At 59.8% G+C, this 11,542-nt stretch overlaps 1 protein-coding gene across 2 annotated transcripts; it reads right to left on the minus strand.

Moving 5' to 3' along the window:
• Positions 1–1,291: 1,291 nt before the first annotated feature.
• ETV3 (ETS variant transcription factor 3) lies at positions 1,292–10,788 on the minus strand. Of its 2 annotated transcripts, XM_061443786.1 has the most exons (5): positions 10,739–10,788; positions 9,737–9,799; positions 8,591–8,828; positions 6,573–6,688; positions 1,292–4,078 (listed from the first exon to the last, which is right to left on the minus strand). In XM_061443786.1, exons 2-5 carry the CDS (start codon positions 9,780–9,782, stop codon positions 2,934–2,936), a joined length of 1,545 nt encoding a protein of 514 aa, XP_061299770.1. In that variant the 5' UTR covers positions 9,783–9,799; positions 10,739–10,788; the 3' UTR covers positions 1,292–2,933. The 2 variants fall into 2 exon arrangements, with proteins under 2 accessions (XP_061299770.1, XP_061299769.1); XM_061443785.1 differs by lacking the exon at positions 10,739–10,788 and having other exon boundaries at positions 9,737–9,989.
• Positions 10,789–11,542: the final 754 nt, after the last annotated feature.

Below are 11,542 nucleotides of genomic sequence, written 5' to 3' on the forward strand. Positions count from 1 at the left end.
TTCTCTTTCAACTTCCATAACAAAATACAGAGCTATCGGATACCCCTGGAAAAAAATATGTATATTATACATATATTTCTCTAACATTACATCATATATATATAATATATAGATGCCAACTTTGTGTGGTTTTGACTTGTTTTGAAGACTTTCTAGAAAGTGGAACGTCCAAAGGCACTGCACAACGGAGGGGATGGGGACAACTTTACACTGGTTTGTACAGAGAGACCCGCGCTGGCTCCGCGGCCCCGTCCGCTCATCCCTGCGCATCCCAGCCAAAGCATCAGGAGAAGGGATTGAACCCAACCAAACCCCATCGACCCCCCCCAAAATGTTCTATTTATGAATAGTTTCTCCTTAAAAACACTCTAAAACCCCTTCCCCCCGCCCCCTCCCCCCCAAAGTAAATCATAAGTTTGAAGTCTTTAAACAATTCTGATTATTTTCAACCCCAAAGAGAAATAAATCCATTATTATTAATGTTGGGCTGGAGCCCAAGCCAGGATCCCAAAGACACAACAGAAAGAGCAACAACAACAACAGAAAATGACTGGAAACCCCCAAAATAAACCAGAATTATGGAATAAATAAAGGCAGGGACAAGGGAGCACCGGGGGAGCCGCGCTGGGTTAATGCTTCCGCAGAGGGGCTCTTCCTCCTCCTCCTCCTCCTCTGGATCCGGGGGGTCCAGCAGCGGTGGCCCCGCTTCGGGGCTCATTGGAGCTTCATTAAGTTCAGCCACGGCGGCTCCCGTTGATCCTTAATTCCCCCCCCATCCATGAAATCTCGGCGTCCGGCTCCTTGTCCCATTCCAAGTCTCTGTTTTTTGTTATCCTACAGCTTCTCTAGGGCTAAACAAAGCAGAAATGGTTTAAACAGGAACATGCTCTGGAGTCATTCCTACAGGTGGACGTGGAGATCCCGACCCCGCGCGGGGACCGCTTGGAATCTTTTGGCACATCGGAATAAGAGAAAGAAAACGCTTCCGTTCTCAATTTCACCTCCATTTCTCAGCACCCCCCCACCCCGGCAAGGCCAAGTCCGCTCGGGAGCACCCTGAGCCGGCGGGGACCATGGGCAGGGGTGGGTTGGGTGCCCCCCCACCCCGTCAAAGCAGAGCCCATCACTGGTCCATTGTCCTGAGAACCTGAGTCCTGTATCCCTGAACGCGGAGCTCCCGGTTTGCAGTGCAATGGCTATGAAGAGAACACCCCCCCCCACGACCCCAAAGCTCCCCCCCTCCCCAAAGCCCCCCCCCCCCAAACCGATTACAAACTCTTTAAAGCCAAACAACAGTTCAACTGAATTCCTTTCGGTGGGTTTCTTATGGAATATTTTGGGATCGGCTCCTCCCCGAGCGGCTCCGGTGCTTGGGCACCGGGGGGTGTGGGGGGGACGACGATGTGCATTAACTGATGGGAAAGGCCTCGTGTTTTCATATTCCTGAGTTCACTCCCTGAGCCCCTTCTCCAGGGCCGGAGCGAGGGGCTCCTTCCCCCTCTTTTTCCTCCTCTCCAGGAGATAAATCCAGGTGCCGGAAGGGGGATGCGGAGCTCGCCGGGATAACGCTCCCGCTCCGGGTACCGCAACCGGCGTCTGGCTGCACTGAGGGCTCAAACGGCCCCATCCAAGAGCGTTTCCAACTCATCCCGCGCTCGCACGAGCTTCCTCCTCCAAGAATTCCCAAGTCCTGGGCCGGGGGGATCTGCCCGCACAGGCCGCTCGCCTACGACCGGGTGAATAACCGGCTGCGTGCGGCTCTAACCCTGCGGACATCGGCTCTTCCCAAGCTCCTTTCAAGGAATCCTTTGGGATTCATGGAGACAAGCGCAGGTCTGGGTGGCAGCCGGTGCTCCAGTTACTGAGCCTAAGGAAAGCTGCGTAGGGAAATAGCAGGTTTATAGCAAAAATACAGCGAGATTTACACCGTGGGCACGGGCTCGGCTCCGGCGCGCACCGCGCTCTCCCTTGCTCCAATCCCAAATCCCGGCCTCGGCCAAACGCATCCGGCTCCTGTCCATAGACCCTGCTCGCAGAAAGCGTAGTTAAGGCATGAGTCAAAGTGATATGGGGAACCAAACAAAGGGAATAAGAGTTAACAAAGCTCCTGTCATTCCTTCTCCATGAACTCACCGCAATCATTCCAGCGTTAATCTCCCAACTCCACCCATACAATTAGGGGGAAAAACAAAAAACCCTAGGATACATGTTAATGCGTATATTAAAGGCATTAGGTTATTCCTTTTTCCCACCCCATTCCCTTCCCTGAAAGATTATGTTCTGTTAACATTTTCCTCATGGCTTCTGCAGTATTCCAGAAAGGCGAAAAGGACGGCGCCTGCATCCCGAGATCCGCGGGTCGGGAACGCAGCTCCTTTTCCAGCAGCGACTTTCCCACTCCTGTCTTTCCCCCAGCTTCCCCGCTCCGCAGCCGGTGCAATATTCCCTAATCCCCTTCCCCAAAACCACAGCTGGCTTCCGAGGCTGGCGCACGGCACGTCTGGAGCGGGCAGGAATCCTCTCCCACCATCGCACCCGGCTCCGGGCATATATAGGGATATAGATACGGATATAAAAAGGGAATTAAGATGAATCTGGAGATTCCTGCTTCCATAAATACCAGAGCACAGAGAAAAGAGACCGTGGCTGGAGCTCCTCCAGCCTGGCGGAGGCCTCAGCCCCGCTGGAGTTCATGCAAGGTCCGAAGCTCGTGCCCGCGGGCACCCGGCTTCCCTCGCCTCTCCCGCTCGGAGCGAGCCATGAACCGCGTCTCACCTGCAGTCCAACAAGGAAAACAAAGACACCCCCCCCCCCCCCACCCCAGGTTCTAGAATGACCCAAACCAGGCGTAGCCCCAGCCCCCCCCGCCCGCCCCCCGCGCTCTGCAACCTTGCTACATAAATACACGGCCGGTTCCAGCGCTCGGCTCCGCTTTAGGTGTCGGAGGCGGTGGCGGCGGCGGCACCGAGCTGTGGGGTGCCCAGCGCCCCGGTCCAGTGCACGCGGCCGTTGTGGCGCTCCTCGGGGCCCTCCTGGCGGTCCCCGTTCCAGCGGCGCTTGAGACGCAGCTTTGGGGGCATCAGGGCATCCTCCCGCCTCTCCTGCGCGCCCGCCTCGCCGCCGGCCTCGCGCGGGGGCTTCTCCGCGCTGCTCTCGCCTTGCTCCGGGGGCTCGTCGGCCGCGGCGGGGGGCGGCGGGGCCGGGTGCCACGATGGGGCTGCCGGCCTGGCAAAGACGGGCCCCTTCTCCTCTTCCGGCGCGCTGGGGCCCTCCTCTCTGTCGCTCTTGTCTTTCCCCTTCGCCGGTGGTTCCTCAGGCTCTGCCTCCTTGTCCATCGCCGGCTCCACCTTGACCCTGGGGGGAGCAGGAGGGACCTGCGGGGCCGGCGGCTCCTCGGCACTTTCCAGTCTCTCTCTGTTTTTGCGCCCCACGGGGGGAGGCTGCAGCTTGATGGGGAACTGGGGCTGCTCCTCCAGGGGCATTTGGCACTGTAGTGGTGGCACCATGAGCGGGTAGCGGGGGAAAGTCCGCGGGCTCAGGTGGTAGTTGAAGACGGAGCAGGCCTGGGAGTGCAGGTAGTGTTTCATCTCCTCGGGGTTGAAAGAGAAGCAGCTGCTACCTGTGAAGGGGCTGAGCCCCGGAGAAGGGCTGTAGGAGAACAGCGTGGGAGTGAGGGATAACGCCGGAGAGATGGGAACGTTGAGGACCCCCCCGCGCCCCGGCAGAGGGGACACGGCGAAGGGGCTGTGAGGATCCGGATAGATCCCGGGCCTGGTGAAGAGCGGGAGCATGATGTCGGGCTTGCGCTTCTGGTGGTTGACGCTCCCGGCGCCCAAGGCGTTGCGGGAGCCCATGAGATCCACCCCGCGGCGCCAATCCGAGGAGCCGTCCTCCAGCTCCGGCAGGTCCGGCTTCCTCTCGCCGCCGTCCCCCAGCACTTCGGGGTTGGATGGGACCAAGGAGCCCCCGGAGAAGCGGCTGGGTTGGGCATCGTCGGTGGGAGAGTGGCTGTCGAGCGGGGGGAAGTGGAAGCGGGACGAGGCCGTGGGGACAGGAGGAGCGCTCTGCGGCACGACGCCTGCGACAGGGAAGGGCAAGGAGAGAGCAAGGGAAAGAGTTAAGGGCGAGGAGGGAGTTAAGCCCCAGCTGAGGAGCTGCTTTGCGGGTTGCACCCGCAGGCGGTTGGAAGGGTAACACACAAACACCATCAACGAGGCAGCCGAGAAGGGGCTGGGAGGTGCCTTTCCCAGCTGCTCCCTGCCCTGCACTGCTCCAGCCTCCTCTGCCCACCTCAGAACCGCGCCACTGCTGAGGGGATCCGGCTCCGGTCCGCCCCGGCTGAGGGTGTGCGACCCTCCGGTGCCACCAAAGTCCCCGGCACCGGGCGGCAGCGGCGCCTCGGAGCAATGTGGGAGACCTCAAGCGCTCGGGGCTGACTCAAAGTCCCTGATTTAGGCTTTGCTGGGGAGCTCTTCCTGCCACTGCTGCTGCCAGCTCTCGCTGGCTCCTCTTCCCCCAGCCCAGCTCCAGCGCGCTCGTGCCACAACAAGCCACGTCAAGGCAAACTTCTCACCTCCCCAGCTCGCCCGCTGCTTCTCCTCTCCCTTCCAAAGCAGAGGCGAGAGCAGAAACTCGACTGCAGTGCCCCAAAAACAGGTTTGTTATCCCAGCCCCCATGCCCAGCCAGAAGGGAAGAAAACAGGTTGTAATTAGACAAGTGCATTCCAGTTCTCCAAACTTCTTTTTTTAAATGCATGCCCCAGAGATAGGAGGGAGTGGCTGCAAACAGGGAAAAGGAACAGCACTGAGCAATATTGAGCTGGAACTGCCCAGACTCGTTGCTGCAAGTAATTATAGATCTGCAGCTCAGCTTCGTACTACATCTTTACACCCCCGTGCTTTGGCTGAGGCCTCCTGGCGAGCACATTTCCTTCTCCCCGCTGCCACGAAGGTGAAGCACAACGCCTCGATGAGTGTTTCTCTTCTCCCAAGCCCTGCGTTTAGGGTTGCTGTCTGCTTAGGAGACAATGCCTTGAAAGCACCGGTCCTGCAGGGACTCCCCAGGGCTGAGGGGAGGGCCGTGGGGAGCTCCAAGTGCCAAGAGCACGGTGGGTGGGAGGCAGGAGCCGCACGAGCACGGGGAGGAGAGAAGCTCTTGCCCACACGTAACCTGCTCTGCTCAGCCCCGGGGTTTCGGAGGCGACTTTCAATCCCCACTTTCCCCTTTGCTCTCCCTGCGAGACGGAGCTTCAAGGCGTGCCCTGGGGCACTGCTCTGGAGGTGAGAACCAGGCACAAGAGGGTTCAGGCGCCTCTGCTTTGCTGGGGAGAGAGAGGTTGTCTTGGGCCTTGTGGTGAGCTCCAGAAGGGGCTCTTTTGGATGGAGCCAACGGCCACTGATGTCTCTGGATGTGAGGTGGCCACAGATCACCCCAGCTGTACAAATCCAGCTATGGAGGGGCTCAACTCCATCGAGAAGCCTCCAGGAAACCTGGGGAGGGGCTCTGGACAAGGGTCTGAAGGGACAGGCCAAGGGGAATGGCTTTAACCTGCCCAAGGGGAGACTGAGATGAGCTCTTAGGCAGAAGCTTTTCCCTGTGAGGGTGCTGGGGAACTGGAATGGGTTGAAGGGAGAAGCTTTGGCTACCCCATCCCTGGCAGTGTTCAAGGCCAGGTTGGACACAGGGGCTTGGAACACCCTGCTCTAGTGGCAGGGGTCCCTGCCTGTGGCATGGGTTGGAAGTGAATGATCTTTAAGCTCCATTCCAACCCAAACCATTCCCTGATCCCGTGATTCTATGAAAAAGGGTCTTGCAAACAAAGGACCCTCTTCCAGACACAGCACAGCAGCGCTGCTGACCTGGGGACAAAGCCAGAGTGAGCTCCTGCTCCTGGCAAGAGCCTCAAAGGCCTTTCAGGAGGAGAAGGGAACAATTATGCTCCATTCCCAAAGGCGTTTTCGCTCTCCTGCCCTGCTGTGCCGCAGGGAGCAGCCAGGAATACCTGTGATTTCAGTCAACCCCGGGCGAGTCCCTGCTCTGCTCTGTGCTGGCTACTGCGTCCCTGTCAGCTCCAGCTGGGAAGGTGGGAAAGAGAAGTGCCTTTGGCTTGCAAAGGAGCAGAACTGAAGCAAGCAAGCTCTGCAGAAGCAGGGAGGAGAGCAAACTGCTGTAAGCTCTGAACTCGCTGATAGTGCTCCCTCCCCGTGCACCTCTAAGCTCCTTGTCGAGAAGGGTCACATTTATATGGCACCATAAACTTGGGTTGCAAGCATGTGAGTGAGGCCAGGGCCCTGCCACAGGGCTAAACCCCTCTTATCCCAAGGACAGCCACCCTCCACCAAAGCAAAGCAAGCCCCTGGCACCCATAAAGCTCCAAGAGGACACCCAAATGCCTCCAAATCACCCCCAAAGATGACCACAGCTCCATCTGTAACAACCCCAAGGGAAAGAGTGCTCCAGATAAGGCTTTATCAAGGGCCAGCCGTGCCCACCACAACCACACTGATTGCTCCAGTGGGCTTCCAAGCCCAGGAGATGACTGATGGGGATCACCCCGGCCTCCCCCACTCACCATTAGGCCGAATGTTAATGAAGGGGTAGTTGGGCATCACCAGCTTGTTGAAGTTGAACTTGTAGGTGAACCTTTTGCCCTTTGTCTTGTGGAGAATCCTCTTGTTGTAATAGTATCTGTGAAGGAGAGTTAAAGGGAGCAATCAAAGCGGTGATCTGGTTATAGGCCTTGCTTCTTTCGGGGCCATCAACATCCTCCTCTGATGTCCCCAAATTTGATGGTATTCATCCAAGGCAACATCAGTCGAGTGGGAATTTTCCAGCCACCACCCACTCCTGCACAACACATTCTTCAGCAGGAGCCTTCAAACCACCTCACCAGGCATCATGTTCCATAGAACACGTGGGGAGAGTGAAATCCTCAGGAGAGGTGAAAGCTGAACAGGCCAAGCCTGGACATGTCCTCACCCCTGTCCAAACCAGGACCAGAGCCATGGGCTGCGGGGTCTCTACAAGCACCCCACTGGTGCTACCTCGTTTCCACTTGTGTTAAGGGTCCCCCAGCCCTGTGGATGCCAAGGAATGCTCTGGGATACAGAGCAGGAAGGGGAAATCAGGGGAAGCTGTGCTCAGACTCCGAACATGGAAGAGAACATGCACCCAAGCTGGGCTGCAACAAAACCCAGGAGCTGAGTGAAAGGGACCAAATTACTCCACCAGCCTCAGGTTCGGGGCTCATGTGTGCCATCAAAGCTCAGGGTATCCTGACACTGCTCCCTTCTGCTCACCCTTTGGATTACAAACATTCCATGGCCTTCACAGGCAGCGCCGGGCTGCAGAGGGCAGGGTATGGGAGGCTCTGGGATCACCAGCTCCCTTCCTCCCCTCCGGAGCTCGGAGGCAGCGGGTGTAATCCCCACCACAGCCTCCTCCCCACTTACAGCACCACTGTTTGTCCTCAGCCTCCTCCTCCTGGTATCCAAACAAAGGTGTTACACAGGGATCATCCGGGGTTTAGGAGGCTCAGGTCCACACGGGGCCTGTTGCCACAGTGCCACCAAGCACGGCAGGGCCAGCTCCAAGCGGAGACCTGCCCCTGCTGCCTCCCTCAGCACCGGGATGCCGGGACACGAGGAGGGCTGGAAGCTGGAGCCTGTTTTCCACCCCCAGCACCAATTACGGCCTCGGTGCTGTTCAATTTATTGTTTCCTTCCTGTTCCAGAACCCGAGTCTTGTGTTTGCTGCCTTGTTTGTCTTTGGCAGCTCCACCCAGGAGGTATCAGAGGGCGTAAGGCAGCGAAGTCCATGTCATGGACTGATAATGCCCAGAGTTGTCAGGAGCCCAGCCTCAAAATCCTGGGATACTTCAGGAGCTGGGGATAGTTTTCCACTGTCTTCACATCAGAGTGGGGAAACCAAACATCACTATGGAAGGGGCTGAAGGAAAGAGGGTGAAGCTGCACTGGAGGCTTTGGAGTGTGAAGTGAGGAACGCTCACACAAGGGGACACTGGCGGGGTGTCCTGTCACCTGGGCTTGGGAAACACCCATTCCAAGCCCTAGCCTCGGGAATGCCTCTGTCTCACACAGGTTTAGTGGCAAAGAGGTGAGTACCAAGGATGCTGGAAAGGGGAATTGCTTCCTCTGAGCAGTCCCCTTGATGGTGTGAGAGTGGAGCAACACCTCGGGCCTCCTCCCACACCCCCATTGCCAGGGAAGCAGAGAAAAGGGAAAAGCTTCCCGGAAGGAAAGCATCCAGGTGATGACAACCCGAAACCAGGGTGTGGATCCACAGCACCCGCAGGAGGTGATGCGGTGAACTCTGCTCCTCTGATCCTACACCAAGCACAGGGCATCCATCCCATCCCCAAAACGGGATGCAAACCTCCCAGAACCACAAGGGATGCAAGAGCTACAGTCAGTTGTCCAAGCGAGGATGGAGGGAGAGCACGGTGCAGCCCTATGGAATGGGTTGGAAGGGACCTTAAAGCTCATCTAAAGCCACGGGCTCCTTCCACAGCCCAGGTTGCTCCAAGCCTCATCCTGGACCTCTTCCAGGGCTCGGGAAGCCGCTGCTCACCTCAGCGCCCGGCTCAGTTTGTCGTAGTTCATCTGGGGTTTGCATTTCCTGCGCCCCCAGAGCCGGGCCACCTCGTCAGGGTCCTTGATGACGAACTCCCCGTACTCGCCCTGCTGCCAGGCGATGACGTGGCGGAATTCCTCCTTCTGCAGCAGCTCCAGGATGAAATGCCAGAGCTGGATCTGCCGGGAGCCGGGGCTGGACTCGGTCTTGTAAGCCCACTCTGGGAAATGATAACCTTGGCAAGGACCGAAACACAGAACAAGAAACCCAGTGAGACAGCACCGGCGGCTCCCACCATGGATTCATCGGGTTCCCTCCAGGGGGAGACCACAGAGCAGCACTGGGGCTGGAATTCCATTTCAATTCCATTAAATAACCAGTGTGGAAGCAGAAAAACCCAGCTCTCCTACTCGAGCTGCTCATTTCCCAACTCCTTCCAGCCTCCTCTCCTCAGAGAATCCCCCAACACCGCCAACAAACGATAAAACCAAAAGGGAAGCAGCCAAAAGGAGCCCAGGAGCTCCAATTTAAACTCCAGGTGGCTGGAATACTGCAAAGGATCCCGATTTGGGCTTTTGGCACACAGGGGGGCGAGGGCAGACAGATCCCAGCAGCTCCAGCTCCCCCGATTCCAGCCTGCTCCAGACTGCACCGCGCCGGCAGATGTTTGTGAGCGGCTGCCAAGTCCGGCGTTCCCAGAGGAGTTTCCCAGCACAAGGACTAACGCCAGGATCGGGGTAGGGATTTTCCCCACCCCCCACCCCCCTTTCCCTTCTTTCCTCTCTTTACAACTCCTCGTAGCCACAATCCCAGGCTCCGGCAGCGTGGCAGAAGTCGCATCGTGCTCCAACGCCACCCACCAGCCCTCTGGCAAGCTGCGACGGAGGCAAAAGCAGGCACGAGCCGCAGCATTCCGGGGGGGCTCCACCTTCCCCATCCCAAAGCCTCACGACTAAAACACCTCCGGGAAGATTCATTTGCATTTCCAACCCGGCTCTCCTCAAACCTCGCCGACGTCTGAGCGGCTTTTGCCCACGGCCGGGAGCTTTTGGGAGAGGTGGAATTAATCCCTCCTGAGCTGCTTTATCCCGGGAAAAGGATTCCCATCAGGGCTGGAACAACTCAGCCTTTACACTTCCTTACCTCCTCCTCCTTCTGGCTTATCCACAATGCTGCAGCCCGCTTTCATTTTCTCCCTCCTGCTGACTGCGGAACACAAGGAGAGCGGCATCAGCCACAGCCATGGAATTTCGCCACCTCCAGCCTCTTCCCTGGGCTCTCCCTGACCCTCAGCATTCCCAACCGGCTTCCCACCGGGGTTTAAGCCCAGCCAGGGAGCGGGACGTGGGGCCGGCAGACAGACGGCACAAGCCAAACACACTCGGTCTCCTGTTACCAGACGGGTTCCGCTGCCAAAATACACACGCCACGGACCAGGGAGGGGAAGGGGAATGGGATGGGAAGGGGGAGAGGGGGGGAAATCCCGGCTCCCGGCCCCCTTCCCAGCCAGCACATCTGATTCCAATCGCTTCCAGCGGCCGCGGGGCGAGGAACCGGCTGCTCCCCCCCCCCCCCGAAAACAACGGGAAAACCGGATCCCGATGGGATCGCAGCGGGTGCGGGATTTCCCCCCCCCCCCCCGGGGCTCGGACCCGGCTCCTCCTTGAACGTTCAAAGCATGTAAATGGCGGCGGGAGGAGCCCCGGCGCCGCCGCGGCGGCCGGGCCCGCTCTGCCGGGCTCCCGTTACAGCCCCGCCGCCCCCTGCGCCGGCCTGCCCCGGCCTGCCCGCCGCGCCCGCCCCTGCCCCGGGCGGAGCAGCACGGCCCCGCCGCCGCCTCCCGTCACCGCCAGCACCCCCGGGACCGCTCGCCCGCACCGGCCCCCTCCAGAAGGACCGGTTACCGGGGGGTCCCTCCCGAGCCGAGCCGGTAACCGGGACCTCCCCGTTCCCCCCCCCACCCCGGGCCTCCACCCGCAGCACCGCGGCCTCCCCCCCTCCCTTTCCCTCTCGGTTCCCCCCCTCCTCCGGTAACGGCGCCCCCCCGCCCTCCCCCCCCAAGGACTCCCGGGCAACCGGTGCCCGGTGCCGCGGCGGGACCGACCCCGGGCCGGGGGGGGGGGGGGGGGGCGGTGCGGGACCCACCTGCGGGCGGGGCCGGGGCCGGGACCGGGTCCGGAGGGGTTCGGGGGGGGGAGGGGAGGGGCTCGGTGCGGTCCCCGGTGCGGTGCCGATGGGGGGGGGGGTGCGCGCGCTCTCGCCTCGCTGCTGCCGCCGCCGCCGCCGCCGCCTCCCCCGCACGGCCACCGGAACCGGAACCGCCGCCGCCGCCGCCCACACGCTTCCGGGCACGCGCGCGCGCGCGCACTTCCGCTTCCGGCACAGGCCCCGCCCTCACACACCCCCACCCCCGGCGGGAGCGCGCACGCACGGAGCCGCCCGCTCCCCGCGACGGGAGGAGGAGAGGGACAAACCCCGGCGGAACGCGGAGGGAGCGCGGGGCCCGGGGCCCCTGCGCGGGGATCGAGCCAGACAGGGACGCAGATGTGCAGGGATCATGGTATGTAGGGATGCAGATGTGAGGGATGCAGATGTGAGGGATGCAGATGTGCAGGCACGCTGCTATGTAGGGAACCAGATGTTCAGGGATCATGGTATATAGGGGTGCAGATGTGCAGGGATTCTGGTATGTAGGGAACCAGATGTGCGGGATCCAGATGTGCAGGGATCATGGTATGTAGGGAACAGATGCGCGGGGATTCTGGTATGTAGGGAACCAGATGTGCAGGGATCCAGATGTGCAGGGATCATGTTATATAGGGATGCAGATGTGCAGGGATGCAGATGTGCAGGGATTCTGGTATGTAGGGATCCAGATGTGCGGGGATCCAGATGTGCAGGGATCATGGTATATAGGGATGCAGATGCGCAGGGATCCAGATGTGCGGG

Source organism: Pezoporus flaviventris, unplaced genomic scaffold, assembly GCF_033815535.1.
Source record: "Pezoporus flaviventris isolate CSIRO_AGI_PZ_B2104156 unplaced genomic scaffold, CSIRO_AGI_Pfla_v1 ptg000530l, whole genome shotgun sequence".
Classification (NCBI taxonomy): domain Eukaryota; kingdom Metazoa; phylum Chordata; class Aves; order Psittaciformes; family Psittacidae; genus Pezoporus; species Pezoporus flaviventris.